General features: G+C 36.3%; 1 protein-coding gene across 1 annotated transcript; it reads left to right on the top strand.

The window, feature by feature from the left end:
* The first annotated feature begins 75 nt into the window (after positions 1–75).
* Positions 76–17,587, top strand: TRIM42 (tripartite motif containing 42). The gene is given in 6 exon segments (XM_088132232.1): positions 76–440; positions 2,559–3,238; positions 5,236–6,059; positions 11,029–11,259; positions 15,542–15,667; positions 17,576–17,587. Coding segments are annotated over 6 exon segments (2,238 nt in total).
* The last annotated feature ends 1,157 nt before the right edge of the window (positions 17,588–18,744 follow it).

Below are 18,744 nucleotides of genomic sequence, written 5' to 3'. Positions count from 1 at the left end.
AGCAAAAACAAGATAGTAGAAGAGAGAAGTGGGGTGGGGTGGGGGAATCTCTCTATATATTTTTTTTAATAGATTATGTCTGGCAGGGCCTGTGCATGTTGCATGACTTGTCCTTGCTGTCCAGGGTGTAATTGCTGCAAGAAATGTCTAAAAATATGTGGTCCAAAACAATCCAGCTTGTGCTGGCAATTCATGTTTACAGATGAACGGAACTGTGACTGTTGCTACTGCCCGCATGAAGATGACACCACCTGCCAGTGCTGTCACTGTGCATGCTCGGAGAGCCCCAATTGTCGCTGGTGCTGCTGCTCCTGTGCTAATAATAGAAATTGCAAGTGCTTGTGCTGTACAGAGGACAATAATGAATGTCAGTGCTATGAAAGTAGATGTTGCACTTTCCCATATTTGCCATACAGACGTGGAGCTAAATTACGAAGAAGGTAAGAGCCATCAAACACTGCTTCTTTTAGGAATCTTCCTAAGAACACATTGATCCATCACCCTGAGTAATGTTTCTGTTTACATACATACATACATACATACATACATACATACATACATACATACTGTACATACGTATTTTAAACTGGAGCTGGCAGGGATTGAATGTGGAATTGTTAAGCTAGTTTAGACCATGAAGGAGCAAGTTTCTTCAGAACAGTTTATCAAATTCTACATCAACAGATTATGAGGGTTCTGCAATTTCTCTTAGAATATCCGCTTGTGACTTTTTAGTCAAAAATCTCCTAAAGTGGCTTGTAAATATCAAAAGTGAGGCAATCCTTATCCTTAGGCTTACCATTTAAAAGGCTGTAAATTGCAGGTAGAAGATGTAAATGTGCACGCACACACACAAATTTGCTTGATAAAGGAGTAAGGGAAGAGTTTTAACTAGTTTAAGTTTTCCTAATAAAATGGAAATGCTAACTGTTCTCTTCTTCTATAAGCATGGAGTTCTAGAAACTTATGTTTTAAATGCAGTTACAGCATTTGATATTTGGGAACACAAATAAAAATAATTAACCATTAAAAAGAAGAGATTCATATCCATGTAATAATATGTGATATGAAGAAACAAGAAGAGATTTAGTAATTATGTTTTCTGTTTCCAATTCATATAATATATTTATGATATGGTACTCTGATCATTTTCCATTATTCTACAAATTCTTGGCAACTATTACAGATTAAAAAAACTCAAGGAAATCTAAAAAGGCTTGGAAGTTCTCAGAAATGTTACAAGCCATTATCTAAAACAGAGGTGGGGGATATGTGGCCCTTCAGATGTTGTTCAATTACGGTTACCTCAGGCAGCATGGCTAATTATGAGGGATGCTGGGAATTGTAATTCAGGAACATCTAGAGGTCTACAGATTCCCTGCCTCTGAATTCTAAATCTATTTGAACAGGTTAACTCATAAAGAGTTAACAGAGTATGAAGGACTTCAACAGTTTTTGCTGGGAATGTGTTTGACCTGGGGACTTCTGCTGAGAGTATGCATCACCCACAGACAGGCACATTCATTAATTCTTTTCAGCAAAATGTATGGGTAATCTTTGCCAAGGGTATGCAGCTCATTTCCAGGAATGACATGGAATCTTTTTTGGTATATGTATCAAAGCCCTGTTTTGTTTTGTTTTTTAAGATATCTATATTTCCTAGGAAGGACACTGAACAAAGTGTATTTGCATGCAAAACTCTGTCATACTGCTAAGCACCAAAATGCCCATCCCTGCATTCTAGCTGCTTATGGGGGGAAATTTCTACCTTAGCTCTCAGAATTTCTACTGATTTGTCTGTAAACAATATAGATACAACCTAATATTCATGGAATTTGATGGCCCCAGTGTACTCATTAGTGGACCAAAAGTAAATAATTACAAACAGTGACCATTCATTACAGGCACAAGAGTCAATAATACACAAAATGTATACATTCTTGGCTAAATGTACTGATGCTGTATCTCCCATGTCTAATGCTATTTATATCAAAACATATGCACTTTATATGTATGTGTATAAAGTCATTATATGGCTTTAGCTAACTTTTATATGGAGACCAAAAGAATGAAAGATCTACCCCTCTGTTAGCTGCATATGCTCAGTGTTGATCCAATAATGAGGAAGTAGTCCCTCAAAGATAAATTAGTGTTATTTTACAGAAGTCTTCCATAAATCCCAAACCATATAAGGAAACCTATATTTCCTGAGTTACTAAAGTCTTGGGATTTTGCCACTGGCAGCATTCTCAGTGAGAAAAATGCAAAGAAGTGTCCTACAAAAGCTGCAAGTCCTATCCTTTGCTACTATCATCATCACAAGTTAAGCAAATGGGGATGGTTAGGAGAACAGTTTACAGAGGATAGGTATGGAAAGAAGTGTGGGCATTCTGGTTTGAATTAGGTGTAAACCAAAAAGGAATTTTTGAAGCAGGTGCCACCTGGTTCATAATTTCACCCAAACAGTGCAACTACCTTAAGCTTGGGTATTATAAATATCAGTGGCATCCTTAGATGTAACTCAGAGGTCTTTGTATTGGTTTTATTTTCAGACTCAGAAGCCGAGGGACAAGTAATACATCTGTCATTTCATTGGATAAGGAACCTTCTGGACATGCTTTTATTGACCAGCTTGTTTGCCCTTTGTGCCAGCGAATGTTTATCCGCCCATTTATGTTGCCATGTAATCACTGTATTTGTGATAGATGTATCATGCAGAGCAGACTTAATGCTGAAATTACAGAGAGTTTCTACGTCCTCACATGTCCGATCTGCAAGAGAGCCCATTGCCTTCCATTTTCTAAAAGAATGTATCTGAGGATTAATTATCTAAGGGCCAGATTGGCTAGAAAGTATATGCGCCGATATGGTTTCCTAAGGTGGAGGTTTGACAAAAGTTATGTGCCAATTTATTGCCAGGTTTGTGATGAGCAAAAGGCAAGCAAGAGATGTTTGTCATGTCAGCTGAACTATTGTAATGTTTGTCTGAGGAACTGCCATCAAGAGATTTCCTCCCAAAACCATGCCTATGCTAAAATTACTGATGATATCTGGGAAGACAAAAACTGCTTAATCCATGGTGATTCACTGCTCTCCAAATACTGCCTTGATGATCATGAACTAATATGTGAATATTGTGCTGAAACACAACACAGTGATCATAACAAAGTTTCTTTGGCAATAGGATGTTCAAGAATGTCTGCTGCGTTATTTGCAGCTATTGCAAAGTTTAAAAAAGGTTCCTATTTGTTTAAATTATTTTCTTTCTGCTTGATATTTTCTTAGTTGCTATATTATGTCTAATGAATGTGAATGCTAAACCCATCAGAGATTTCTCTAAGGCTAAACGTTTCCTGAATTCCTAATCAATGGAGAATAATTTCAGCGTGGCCTTGTAATACCTGGTTTCAGCAGTGTACATAATACATGAAGCTCATTGTGTTGTTTTGGGAAAGTTATTATTTCTCAGCTAAATCTGTTTTAGAGTTGGATGGTTAGCAGAACATATGCCCAACAAATTAACATATAGACCTTGAAAGCAAAGAAACATGATTTATAACTCCCGTTGCTAAATGGCCATTTATGGGTGACTTTGAATTCCTTATACTAACATGTTAAGAATTTTTCAGATGTACTGGGTTGATGGTTGTTCTTCCATAATTAGTTGGAAGGCACACATAGGCATTTGTTACTAACCATGATCATGAAAACAAAAGCAAACCAAAAAACCCCAAATGCATTGTGATGTCACAGTGCAAATCCCGCCTTCCATACTCATACTTTCATATCTCAATGGCAGACAGAAAGAAGAAATGTGGAGGGTTGCATTGTCACAGCAGGGCCCATCTTTGTCACTTCCTCCTGCCAGCCCACCCTACAGATGATGAAGCCATACACACACTCATGCATGTATACATGCACATGCACATACAGACCTTCCACTAACATAGCTTTCTCTCTCTCATAAAACATCTAGCCCTCTTCCTCTCTCATTCGTGATCAGAATATGTTTTTCCCTGCTGTCTTCACTCCTATCGAAGAGCTCCAGTTTTTTTTTTTAATCTCTCAATCCTTAACTTCCATCATGCAAACCTGATAGAACAATAGTAAGCAATCGAATCTGTGCTTGAAAAAGGCAAAGTATTGCTACCAGTGAAGCAGAAGGGTTTTGCTGAGGGTACAACCATACCATGCTCTTGAGTCAGATATTTCTGATTCAATTTCTTAGTTTTTTGGCATAAAGAAGAAGTAAAGCCTCCAAGATTAGCCTATTCCCTATCGCCCTTTTCAGGCTATTAGGCATATGGCAGAGTTAGCAGTCACGATGACCAAAGCATTAGGCTTGACTATCAAGTCCAGTCAGACATTGTAGAGCTATGAAATTAAATGTGTAAAATCTCATTTAATTTCAGTTTAATGTAAACCAAATAGACATGCTTCTGTGTTCATTTATGAGCTAGATATGAGCTGGACAAAATGCTGGGAATAATTATCATTACTTTTTGAAAATGTAATAAATGCTGTCATGAAGAACAAATTGTTGCAATGCTTCTAGTATAGCATTAATCCTTTCTCTCCACTTATCTAAGTCAACCAAAGGTGCTGTTCCCCATCCCAACCCCCATGGAGATAAACATTCAAATATGACCTTTTTGATTTACTGGGCAAATGACAGCTTCAGGGACAAAAATGGCCTGTTGAGTTTCTCCAACCCACTTGAAACTGAGGGGAAAAAAATATCCAACATTTCTTGGGGAATTGGGCTCACCACATAGTAAAGGCAGCAGCATAGTTCTTGCTTTTTTCTGCAGATGGAAATGATCTCACTGGAAATAGAGGTTCGCAACAAATTGCAAAGTAACCTTGTTCTAGGATAAGGAAAAGAACTGTTGTAGAAACTTTTTTCAGAAAAAAAAATGTATTCTTAAAAATTTCACAACAGTTCAGTTAACTTCTGATTGATCCTAAGTCTTAATCTGAAGCTTTGTCTTTCCTCAAGAGAGACTTGCAAATCTGGTTTACAATGTTTAATGTAGTGCCACCACATCATAAATTTTCTAGAACTGAACTATATTTCACTTTCGAATCCATGTAACTTAGAGTGCAAACTCTCTTATCTCCAAAATCGGTTAGCCTATGTTAAATCTAATATTTAACCAGTTTTCTGTCTTGTGAACAAGAATGGCATCCTTCAAAATAATAGCAATTGTAATTGTTACAATTTTCCTGTTGCAGTCCGTTATGTAGTCGATAATGACCTAATGGAAGTCCTTGTATTAAAAAGCAATTTTAAATCCTACAAAGAAACCAAAAGGAGAGAGATCAGGAATGGTTTTATGAGATTACGGATGATACTTCAAGAGCGCGAGAAAGAACTGATGGAGGCAGTAGAAAACCTTGAGATTGAGAAACAAAAGGCACTTTATGAATTTGCAAACCACGCAACAAGGAAAATTGATCAAATGGACAGCCTCATGCAGTATTCTAAGGAAGCTTTAAAAGAAGAGAGCCCTATTGCATTCCTGCAGTCTGCACGTTGCTTAGTAAAGGAAATAGAAGATATAATTGCAAGTGTTTATCAGCCCAACCCACACCTTAAGGAAGACCCTATTAAGCATCTTAAAGTCAACTTTGAGGAGCTTTCTGAAAACCTAGTAAGCATTTTCCCATCACTCCACAGTAAATTACGATATGAAAAAATGAACAAATGTCCTTATCCTTGCAGTTCTGATGTCATGATTCCAAGAACTGTTTCGAGTGCACAAATTCCAAACCCACTAGGACTGAACAGAAGTTTCTCCTTATCATCATTTCACTCACTGTATGACCAAACCTTTATGAACAATGAACTGAGTACAAGACCAAAATCATCACCTCCAATGGAGCTGAAAGGTAATCAATTGTATGCTATTTGGAATGCATCATCAGATACTTCAAAAGATACAAGAAACTATCCAGACTATGGTGTCAATTACAATCCAGAACTACAGGAAGAAACTTCTTCAGCTCCTGGTCTTGTTGTTGTTTACCAAACTCTTGTCTATCCAACTGTTGCTAAGGTATGAATTCTTGTAAAATGTTTTTATTTTATGACCTTGCACTCATTAAGAGCATTCACTCTTTCTGTGAATTCAAATAATACTGGATAATAGATATGTGTGATGAAGACATATAATCTTCATCAGTTCTGCATGTATCCATGTTCCAAATAATTTCCCAATTATTTCTTTTAAAGGTGTCTAGAAAATCTGCAGTTCCCTGTATATGGATTTTGTATATATTTTCCTATGTAATTGAAGAGTAACCTAATATTTCTTTCTTGTTGCTTTGCACCATCAATCAACATATAAGTGAAATCAAATTAATGAATTTTGGACCCAAAGTTATTCTATCACAGATGAAAAACTACTTTCATAAATGGCCATGGACTAGTGTCCTATATAATTCCTCCTTCCTTTACCAAGCACCTTGGCTTTTGATTTGGTGATACTGCTTTTAAGTTTCAGATTCCTGTCCAGTGACCTCACTCATCTACTCTTTAATCATGGATAAGAGTCCTGATCTGCCCTGTATTACAGAGAATGGAAGGGATTTGATATGTCTACCTGCATGGTATTTCCATCCAGATTGTCAAAGTAGTAGAAGGTGCTGTAAAAGTGTGAATTTTACTCTTGTTTTTTCCCCCATTTCATGCAAATCTGTTGACTGTTCTTTGCCAATGTTAGAGAATTTTGTCGGGGATTAAAACTGATGCTATTTGAAATATTTTTTTAAAAAAAATTCTTAGGTATTTTGACAGTCGTCATTGATCCTAAGCAGGAAAGTTTTATTTTTTCCACCTTTTAAGATCTTTTTTTAAAATTTCTCTCCATAATTATAATTATTTTAAAATATGTCTTTATTGCTACCTGTCAGGTACAATCCCAGGTATTTCACTGAGTCTTTTGTGATCTGGCAACCAGACTCTTTCTGCACAAACGTTTCTTCTTCTTGAATTAGATATCATTATAGAGAGATAGATATAGATATGTAGATATATATAAAATATATTTACTTTAATTTTGTATCCAGAAAATTCACCAAACCTTTAATTGTTTTCATCAGCTGTCTTACTGGAATTGGTAGTTGCATCATTCCACTGGCTGAGTACTTGTTTTGTCTCATTTTGTACTCCTTTACTTTCCACTTTTTGAATGAATCTGTTTTCATATCACTTTAATGTAGTATGTTTATTACTGTTGTTTACAATTGTAATGTAATGTCTTTGAGGTGTATCTTATGGGACTTAGTGGAGAAATTTATTTGAAAACCAAAGGCAGTGAGTTAGTCATGGTGGCTACACTATGAAATGGCCTCTCCAAGAAATCAAGCCAGGCTTCTTTTTGATCATTTCACTTCACAGGTCAACTTCTAAATGTTTATGATAGTTTTTGAAGAAACGTGAGCAAGCTTAATTTTTTATGAGCCCCATTTGTATGCTAATTGGTTCTGTATCATTCTAATTTTACATTTTCTTTCTGTCCTGATCGTTGTTGGCCTTTTGTCCTTTCTATTGTAGGTTGAGTAAGTTTCTTTATTTTGGTCATTCACCAATATAATATATATCATTCAGGGATAATATTACAGCCATCTTGTTATGATAGTGGTCAAAGCTATATACTTTAAGAAATTACAAACATTTAAATCACTAGTGTAGACTAGAAAATTGTGACATCAATACTATTAAAATTGTAAGAGTGGGGTTATAAAGACAAAAATAAGTATAATAGAAATTTATGTAATTTTGCTAAAACTGTTGGTATTTATTTTTATTTTATCTGCACTCAATCATGACAAGGTGTTTCGGAAGTGGTTTGCCATTGCCTCCTTCCTAGGGCAAAGCCCAGCTGGCAGATGCAGGAAGGTGGGATATCTGTTGCTTCGCGTCTTTTTCAGACGTACGCGACTTCCACGTTACCAGCAACTGGTCCCATCTCCCATGCAAGGTGCTGCCAGCGTTTTTCCTCCCACTGGGGTGAGAGTACCCATTTATCTACTCACGGATACTTTCGAGCTGCAGGGTTGGCAGAAGCTAGGACACAGGAGCTCACTCTGCCGCATGGAGCTGGGCTTGAACCACTGAAGTGTCGACTATTTCTGGCCGGCAACTTCCAGCATCATTAAGCCACTGCGCCACCACGTCCCCTATAAAACTGTTGGTATAATTATAGCTAAATAAATATAGCTAATGTGAAATGCAAAATCACTATACCTACACTACAAAAGCTACAGGTAAAACTATATTTGATATTAATATTGTAACAGTAAGAACTATATTAGTGTAGTGTAAAATAAAATTCTATATCAGAATGAATGACAGTAAAATTGAAAAGCTAAAGAGCTAAAATGGCAAATAATACGCATTCTCTTTATCAGTCTGATGGCTCTAATGGTCATGGGCAAGGTAATTGTATTTGAACAGTTGTGGACAATACATCATAAAATAAGCACCTATGCTACATTATTAGCTGTTACTTACATCTGTGAATGGCATTTGCACATGATGTAACAGAATTTTGCTGTGCTTCAACAAATAAAACTACCTAGTAAAAAGTATACATAAAACTTATTCTGGAAATTTAGATAAAAGATGGGTAATCAGCTGAAGATGAATATTCCTGTAAAGCTAGCAGTAAAGGAGGGCATGGACTGTGGTTCCTCTAGTCCTCATGCCACAGGGGTAGTGTTGTGCTTCAAAAGGAACTTTTCTGTATTTCCTTTCCAAAATTGCAGTGGGAAATACATTGAGCTAGACCAGTGTTTCTCAACCTTGGCAGCTTTCAGATGGGTGGACTTCAACTCCCAGAATTCCCCAGCCAGCAAGGTGAAGTCCACCCATCTGAAAACTGCCAAGGTTGAGAAACACACTGAACTAGACTAAAGTTAGAGCCGTTCTAAATTTGTGGCTTGAAATGTGCCATAGATAAGAAGCTGATTTAGAATCTCAAATTTGGTTATTTATAAATATATCCTGTGAGCGAACAGCAGTTTCTAATTGACCTTCTATGTCTTAAATCCTTTCTTTTAAAATTAATTTAGCTCGATCTGACCCCTGTGGCAAGATAGTATAACAAGGTAGCATGCTAATGATACCCAGTTATACACTTCTACCCCATCTTGGGAAGTGATGCTGTTCAGGTGCTAGCTCAATGCCTGGAGACCAGAAGAGCCTACATGGGGAGAAACCAGCTGCAACTTAGCCCTAACAAGATGGAGTGGTTGTGGATTTTCGCCCTGCCCCTATGGTCAGCAGAGTTGACATCTCTGACTCTGGATAGGGTAACACTCCCCCAGACAGATCTGGTGCACAGTTTGGGGGTCCTCTTGGATTCATAGCCCCTGCTGGAAGAGCAAGGGGCAGCCATGGCCAGGGGAGCTTTTACACAAATTCATCTTTTGTGCCAATTGTGTCCATTCCTAAATTGGGAGGCCTTGTCACAGTCACACATGCCTTAGCCACCTCCTGTTTGCATTACTCCAATGTGCTGTACATGAGATGCCCCTGAGGATCATCCAGAAGCTGCAAGTGGCTTGGAATGTAATGACACATGCAGTTTTGGATCTCCTGAAGTTTGCCTGAGTAATACCATTGCTGCGTGAGCTGCACTGGCTCCTAGCTGCTTTCCAGGTACAATTCAAGGTGCTGGTTATTATCTTTAAAGCCCTACTTGGCACAGGGCCAGGTTACTTGTGGGATCACTTCTCCCTGGGGTTATCTGCCCATCCTACTAGGTTAGACAGGATGGACATGCTCCAGGTCCCCTCCCTTAAATGTTGCGACCTGAGAAATGTGCTTTCTCAGTGACTGCCCCAGCCCTTTGGAACAGCCTCCCACCTGAGATCTGGGGGATTCTTACCCTTCCAGAGGGCCATGAAGACTTGGCTCTTTCCCCAAACATTAGGCTACGATGGGGGTTGAGGTGGGAGGCTGTTTGGTCTGGCAGCTGGGGGGAAGGATACTTCTGGTTTAATCTCTGTTTTTCTGGATTGTTGTGAGCTACCTAGAATCATTGTATGAGATAGGCAGCCATCTAGGCCCTGTAAATAAATAAATAAAAGCAAATGCCATAATAATTCAATTTTCCTAGGGTTACTTTTCCCATGAAGATTTGAAATTATCTGCCAGAATTAGATGGACCAATCCAGTTGGGTCCTGGAGCAGTTTTAGCCAATAGTATTTATCCAGAGTAATATTTATTCAGAATTCGACTTATGACTCCTGATTCCCAATAGAGCACCATGTTTAGAATGCAGTGGGGAAACTGCAAAATTTGCTCTTTCAGATGTTGACAGAATGTAAGAATCATGATCTTGGCAACATTTATTATTAATTCATCCTTATTGCAGTAAGAAAGAAGTTATTTTAAAGGTCTTTTCAGACCAACGTTGGCTTTTTGAAGAACAAAATAGAAAAGTTTTAAAAATATAAATGCACTGACATTTCTGGTTTATTCTAATTACTAAAGACCATGTAATTTCCTTCTTCTTTATTTTATTTGAGCCATGTGGAAATGATCTACAGAGAACTAGGTCTAAAACCTCTGTGTCTGGTGAAAGATAAAACTACAGCCCACCTGAAATGTATTGCTCCATTTATGACAGTTTAAAATATGGCCTAGCCTTTCCTAATTTGATGCCCATCATATGAGTTGGACTTAATTCCCTGTTATTATGGCTTATTGGCTGGTTTAGGACTCCAAATAGTTTTTAGAGGGTAGGACACTTATTAGATTTAAAATCCATGGAACTGGTACTAAAATGCTATTGTGGATATGTACTAAAACACATATCCACAATACAAATGCCTGTATGTGGATATGGATTTAACATACATAATTAATTTGGGGTTGTAAGTTGTTGGGTTTTTTATTTTACAAATATTTATTGCTCAAAAAATTAAATGCTAGCAGCCTTACTTACTAACTAACCCTGTTAGTTTGTTAGAAAAACATAAAGATATTTTCAGTGCACTTTCTTTGCACTCCACAGATTTATTGGACCTGTCCAACAGAAGACGTAGATAGCTTTGAAGTTGCTTATTATGAAGTACTTGATGAAGAGGCACCTGAGAATTTAATCCAATCACAACTCATAGGAGTACTTACTGGAATTGTACAACAGAATCTGGAAATACATAATCTGTCACCTAATACTGAGTATCTCTTCAAAGTTCGAGCTGTCAATGAGAATGGACCAGGCGAATGGAGTGAAGTTTGTAAGGTACAAACTCTTGCATTTAATTTCTGGGTAAATCAAACTCATACAGAGAAATGCAGTATCATGATTTTAGATACATAAGTCACATTTATTCTCAGATTATTCAAATGAATTAGGTTCAATGGAACTTAATTCAAATATTGCTTGGATTGTTTTTCTTTTGGGTTTTTTTTTAAGATTTGTTTTTGTTTGTTTTTTGCCATAGCATTAATAACAATTCTCTCGGTTGACATGGTTTCAAAATGTTAAATAAACATTTTTATAATATTCTATTTCACATATCAAAGAGGTCACAATGAGAGCACTGAAAGTGTTTCATAGCATAATGCTTTTTGTGTGGCATATTTATATGTCTGACAATTTTTGAGGCTTCATTTTTCCTCCACTATTTTTTGTTTTGTTTACCATTCTGTCAGATGAAAATTCAAAAAAGAACACACATTAAGATTTAATTTAATACAAGTATTGTCCCAATATAGATTTTGATTTGTTTTACACATAGGCTGTGAGAAATAATTCATGAGTGAAGACATTATGCTAAGCTGTTTTTTAAATCTTTAGAGCAGAGAACATTCTTCTAAAATGAATCTTGAACAGATACATTATTTCTGGATATTTATTTATATGCTTCTACATCTGAAAACATTCTGAAGTGTCTGCTTAGTATTTTTAATTCCCATTATTTTTTTTGCTTGAACATTTGCCACACTATTTGATCTTTAAAAAAATTAAAATCTTTAAGATTTATTGATTTTTAACATTTCTTCAGCAACAGCAGTAAACAAGCCTTCATAATTATTTATTTTTGTTGTTGTTGTTGCTGAGCCAAAAGGAGAAAAGTAAATAATGAAAGCTTTTATGTGTCCTTTCAAGGTGGTACAATCCCAACTATACTTTTTACTGGTATTACATTGAATTGATTGCCATCTAATTATTAGTGATGGGTGGGGGGAGACTTTTACTAAACAGATGTAGGGTAGAGATGGACCCATATCTACAGCCAGGAAGAGTCATTAGCTAAATGCTGCTTTCAAGTTGCTTTTTAATTTATTTGTATCCTTACAACTTTCCTTACACAGAATGGATATACTTTGGAAATGTTTAATTGTCTGAAGATTTTAGCTTAGAAAGCCAGAAGATCAATAAAGTATTTATCTGATTGGCTTATAAGAAAACCACAAAAGGACTCTAGAAGGGTCTTTTCCAACAAACACATTTTATTAAAAGTCATAAACTTGCATGATCTGCAACTCACTTCATCAGAAGCATAGAGTGAGAACAGAGGTTGGTTGTGCAGGTTACCTGTGAGACAGATTACAGGTAATTTATCAATAAAAAATTGCATGTGTTAAAAACCCATTGTGTATGGAGACCTTTTGAGGTTACCTGAACCTTTTTGGTGTATGTGAGTCCAGCAATCTCTCACTCAGTGGCGCTGTTAAAGTCTCATTTTTCCAAGATGGTCACATTGAGGCCTGCAACAGAGTATTCAGGGAGGCTGAAATGCTCTGATATTAATTTGTCCTTGATTTGAGTCCTGATGCCAAATTTGTGTCCATAAATTCTTTCCTTCCCTTTCCCCTGAACTCACCCCAATTTTAATCCTATATCAGTCTAGCCACTCTATGCATCTAATAAAGTGATAAAGCAGCTGGTCAAAGATTATGACTTTTAATAAAATTTGTTAGTCCAAAAAAGTGCCATGAGACTCCTGATTTTTTGGAGACATGGGAATTGCTAAGGAAAGCACAAGTTTTTCCTTGTACTTTTCCACTAGACTGGGTTAAAACATGGGTTAATTCAATTTTGCCTGTCATGAACAATTGTTAGAACAAATGAATAGTAGTAACATACTCAGGTGGAAAATGAAAAGGCAATAGTTGTTTTTACCCTCCTCACTATAACAGAGTGGAAAATTTAAAAATTTAAAAAATGTGTTTGTTTTCCTAGAACTATTTGTATTCATGTTTTAATAGAAGTAGAAATAGTATTCTCAAACAAAATTCTACTTTCTTCAGCTGAACACTACAAGTTGGAATGTCACATTGAAGGCTTGAAACAGCCTCCTTTTTTAAAATCCAGATACTCAGATACATAGAAAAAAGTGTGGTTTACAACTTTTTACTTTCTGAAATAAAAGCTCAGTTCATTCACACATACATACACTTACATGTACCTGCCTAACTCAAAGTTTACCTGACCAGGCTAGTTTTGAGTTTCAGAGGAATGAATGTAAGATGTTTTCCATGCACTGTACCTCATTTCATGTGAAGGCTCCAAAGGACTATAGCTCCCATTCCTTTTTATATCTGCCAATAGGGCTTGACTAGTCCATCAAAGTTTGGCCATTCCTATGTATACACCTCCTAGTACTTTTCCACAATGTGCTATTGCTTCATTAAGATCACATCTGTGTTTTGGGAACATCTTTTGTGAAAACTCTATTTTCTCATAGCTCATTGTATATTGTTCAAAGTTGTCCCTCTCCACATGCTATATCAATTGAAGTCTTTTTATATCTTTTTAAAAACCTTTTGGCCTGTTTTGAGTGGACCTCACCTACTCCACTTTTTTTTAATATAATGGAAGTGATGCCTGCCCTCAGAGCGACATGAGAAGATGTTTTGCATTATTTTGCTTTTTGCAGCTACTGCTGAATAATTGAGATCTAGAAATTACTCCCAATTTTATTTATATTACCCATATATATACCTGTAGAACCATCTCCTAATTTCTGCTTCACAAGAACATTCAGGGGCTATGACAGGACAAATTGCCTCAGCTTTTCCAAGGGGTATTTGCAGTTATGTGTGAACTTTTACTTCATCTGCATTAACAGAAGACAAGAGAGAGTAGACTATAGAAAACATTTGGTTCATTTCTTATGTATCTGATATGATTGTGAGAGTAAGGAGAAGCTTCCCTATCTCTAAGTTCTATATCAAGGGTAGATTTGGGTGATAGCTGGAAACTCACCTTGTGATTTTTCACCTATTCATTCACTGAGATCTTCTATGGAAAGCAGCCTGGATGGATAATTTATTCTTCTTCTCTAAGATGATGATGAATATTTTGAGATCATATCAAGGTTACCACTGAATATACCTTAATTCTTCCATAGTTATTAATTTCCTATCAATCCTCTCTCCTATATGAGAGACCTACTACAAGAAATGTATTATTGGGTTTTGATAATGACATTTCCATGGTTTCATTTGGATTACACTATATAGGAATATATTTACTGGGATAAGAATCCAGAGCAAAAAGATTGTGAGTAGATATACCACTTTATTTTTTATGAGACTTGGGGAGAATGCCTTTGTTCAAACATTATTTGAAACAAGTTTTTTTTTAAAAAAAACTATGGACAAGTCATTGTGTCCTGGTTTGTGTTTAATATTCGGTCATAATGGTTGCCTGAGAGAGAGGGGAGACATGAGGAACATTAAAACACCAGCTACTTCTGCACTCTGAACCATGTGCCTATTCTATCCCTATTCTTCCTGATGCAGTATATGTTGCAAGAGGATGAAGTTCCTCAGATTTCAGTGAGACTTACTCTCTTGTATACATTCATGAGATTGCAGCTTTAATTATAGAACCAGGGATAAAAGTAGTTAAATAGATATCTTACTTTAAAAGAAAAGTGTAACTTCATATGTAGGCTCTGGAGGCACATAAAAATTAACAGATGTTTTGCTTGATAAGGCCAAATGTGCAACAGTCTCTTTCAAATAGGGGGATATCAAAATGTCTGTAACAACTTAATAGCAAAGAACTTCCAGCCTTAGCAGTTCATAGCTAAAATTAAAACAAAATCATATAGGACAAATGGAATCCTACAACTGAGCTATTCCAATTTCTTCTTGAAATGAAATGCCTCATCTCAAAGACTTCTACTGTCCCAAATAATTACAGGGAAATATATATAGGAAGGTCCATTGACTAAGGATTTGAGGCTCTACAGATTGGTGTAAGAAGGAGTAAGGTATTGCAGGGGGGAAAAAAGCAACCTTTTGACAAACCTTAGTTTCATTAATAGTTCCAGTGCAAAGTATATTATGATTTATTTAAACATTTTTTTTAAAAAAGGTAACTGTATTTATTTATTTTTTAAAAACTAATCTTACTGATTTATTTAAAATTATTTATTTAAAAATATTTTATTTAAATGTGGCAGTATCTTTAGTTCCTGATTCTTCTCTTGAGGCATCTGACATATACAGTTATTACCTGTATTACTATAGCCTACTGAAAATGGCATTTTTGCTTTCCATTGTAGGTGATGACTCCAGATGTGCGTTCCAGAGTCAAAGCCAGATGGGGGTTGCTGAGAAATGTTCAATCTGCTTTCCGCAAATAATCCTGAACTACAGACCTACAAATCATTTTAAGGAGGAAACTGAAAGTAAGCTATCAGACAGAATGCCATTATATTTTTTCTTTTTTCTTTTCTTCCCTCTTTTAAATTAAACTTCTGAGCCAAAAAAAAAAAAAAAAAAATCCTTCCAGAATAAAGATGTCCATCAAATAAAAATCTTAGCTCTTGTATTTTATCTGTTACCAATCTTTCACTGAAGATGGTTAAAAAATTATACTGTTTAAGAAATACATGATGAAAAATCACTTAAGTCAATTCTGTGGTGTACCAAACCTTCAAAGGAATATAATACATATATTTTCATAGTTCGAATGAAGGGCTCACTCTTCATCTTGTCAATCCAGAACCTTGCTCTGTGTTTCATTTGAATTGGATATTGGAAATTACCTTCCAGATAAAATACTTGAGCAGTCCCTGTAACAGATTGTGCCTGAAATTTGTAAAAATCCTATATGCTGTTTTAAGTTCATTTGCTTGTCCTTTGGCCTTTAGTAGAATCCTGCTACAACATTCATTACCATCCATACATTTTATACTTGATAGGTGGTATATAGATGAATATATAATAAAAAGCTCTGCAACTAGTAAAAGAACAGAAATTAAATGGAAACCAGTCCCACATAAGAGTCCCAATAAGCATTCATTGATTGTTTTCAATTTTTCCAAGCATCAAAGTCTTCACCAGTGACTCTTGCCTTTATGTTATGTCTCCAAAATATTTAAGCATTAGTTTCATTACTAGTACTTCCAGAGAATAGTCTGGTTTTACCTCATCAAATGTGGAATTATTCATTCTTCTTGTGGTCCACAGTATACTCAGCAATTTTTTCCAGCGCCACCTCTCAAGGGCATTGTTTTTTTTCTGCAGCCTTCCTTATGATCCAGCTTTCATAACCATATGTTACAGCTGGGCGAAGCATGGCATTGATAATACATATCTTTGTTGTCAGTTTGATGTCTCTGCACTACAAGAATATTAAACCAACAGCAGATTGGGATCCAGTGTGGTTCTTTCAAAAATATTACCTAGCAATAGCCAGATGTACTATGGTGCAGCTTTGCCACCATGTTTGGCATCTTTCTTACCAGGCATATGAGTGTCCTCACATAAAGGACATTACACAAATGGAGGTTTGAGGATACTAATGGATGAGTTAATAAAGCTGAACGATCCAAATCAAGCTTCTTCTTTTTCAGTCAAGAGATTTCATGAACTGACTCAACAAGCTTTCCTAACATACTTCCAGATGGGTTGGACCAACTCACATAAATCCTAGTGAGCATAATCATGCAAATTAGGCAAAACTGCCCCAGCTCATATTTTGACATCACTATCGACCTAGAAATGTAAATCAAGTCATGGGTGCCAGGCTTCTGTCAACTAGCTAGTCAAAAAAATTGCAAGGATAGATTTCAAAAGATACAGTAATTTTGATAAGTAGATTTGTTCTAAACAGCTAAAGAAACCTTTATGAAAGAATTCCAATGTCTTCTGTGTCTGAAATGCCCTATGTATAGTGAAATCAAGGATTAAACCATTGTGTCTCTTTCTCCCTCCATGCAATAAGCCATTCTATTCTGGGCAAAAGGGGTGCTTTCCACCTGTCTCTTGTTTTGATAATGGATAAAGGATAATGGATTTGCTTGTGACCATGCGAGAACTGACTCTCAAATAGGGTGCCAAATTCCACAGCACGACCAGACAATCTTTGTTTTAAAAAGGATTTTTGAATACGCTTAAGAGCATGTTAGCATAGCAGTTGAAAGTGTTGTAAATTAACAGAAGCAAACTATCTAAGGACTTTTTGTTTTCTGTCAAATTCAGCTGCTCACCTTCATCTTCTTTTATCAGTTGCCCTAAGGACACTTGTCAAACCCTTATCTTGTTCTCTCTTGTTTGCTAATTCATTTCACTGTTTTTCTTACCCTTGCTAGCCTAAAATTTGACTGACTTAATCAAACTAATCCCTTTTTGTTATGTTTGTCGACTTGGAGCTATTAGGGACACATATCTTTTAGGGATGCTTGGCAAATAGAGGGGCTCTGTCAGCAGCCCAGGAAACATAATTATTTATAATTATAAATAAACATAAAAAGAGAAAGCCAAAGGACATATTCTCCATTCCTTTTGAGATCCAGTATTCAGAAGTGTTATGAGGGGAAAAGGTTTCTCTGGTGTGCCCACTGAGTGAAGCCCTGTGTGCTTTGGGAACTTTTAACAAGGCCAGCTGCAGTCGATGCTTGAACAAAGTTGTGCTGTCCTACGTAAAGGAGTGTGGGGTGGTGAAGGACATAAACAGCATCAGAGAGCACACATTCACCAATTCTTTTGGTTTCTTCTCCAAGAGTTTGTCATAAGATATGGGATAGTTAAATTAATCTGCTTCCATTCCATGCCAGTTCACATGTATTCACTCAGGAGTCCCTCATGTCCCCTTTCTGAATTAAACTGAGAATTCTTTTTTTTTTTTTAACTGTATGTAAATGCACAAATAAATATTTTCTGAACTTTTGAGCCAAGAACTATATTGTTAGATCTAAGCAAATGTAAAATCTGGTACAAACGTAAGTTCCTATCAGCACAAGAATTATGGATGCTTATTGGAATCTGCAAAATACAACTTTTTCTGGCGAAGACAAGTGGACTAAAGTAATAGAGGGGCTAGAATCATGCACACAAGCCTAATTCTCAGCAACCTTATATCCATGGGCTTCTGTTGAGAACTTAGCCCAGTGTTGTCCAAACTTGGCCACTTTAAGAATTCTGGGAGTTGAAGTCCACTCATCTTAAAGTGGCCAAGTTTGGACAACACTGACTTAGCCTATTCAGGGTATAGATCTGGAAAGGTTTTTAAAGGGCAGAGATTGACCATGTTTATGCATTTCAGTATACATTTTTCAAACACTAGACAGAAAAAATAATCAGATTTTAAATTTAGCCAATGATAATTTTATCAAACCTTGCAAATGTCTTCATTACAAAGGATGAAAAGAACTTAAGATTTTAAGTTTGTATGAGAAAGAAAGTGACAGATGTGTCCTTCCTTCACCCTAATGAGACACTAATTGATGTGCTAAGAGTTGATGATCAAAAGCAGTTCCCA

This window comes from Python bivittatus, unplaced genomic scaffold, assembly GCF_059951505.1.
Source record: "Python bivittatus isolate LINGU-HERP-01145 unplaced genomic scaffold, Pbiv_v1 ctg000980_np1212, whole genome shotgun sequence".
NCBI classification, from domain to species: domain Eukaryota; kingdom Metazoa; phylum Chordata; class Lepidosauria; order Squamata; family Pythonidae; genus Python; species Python bivittatus.
This window is presented reverse-complemented; position numbering and strand designations above follow the sequence as displayed.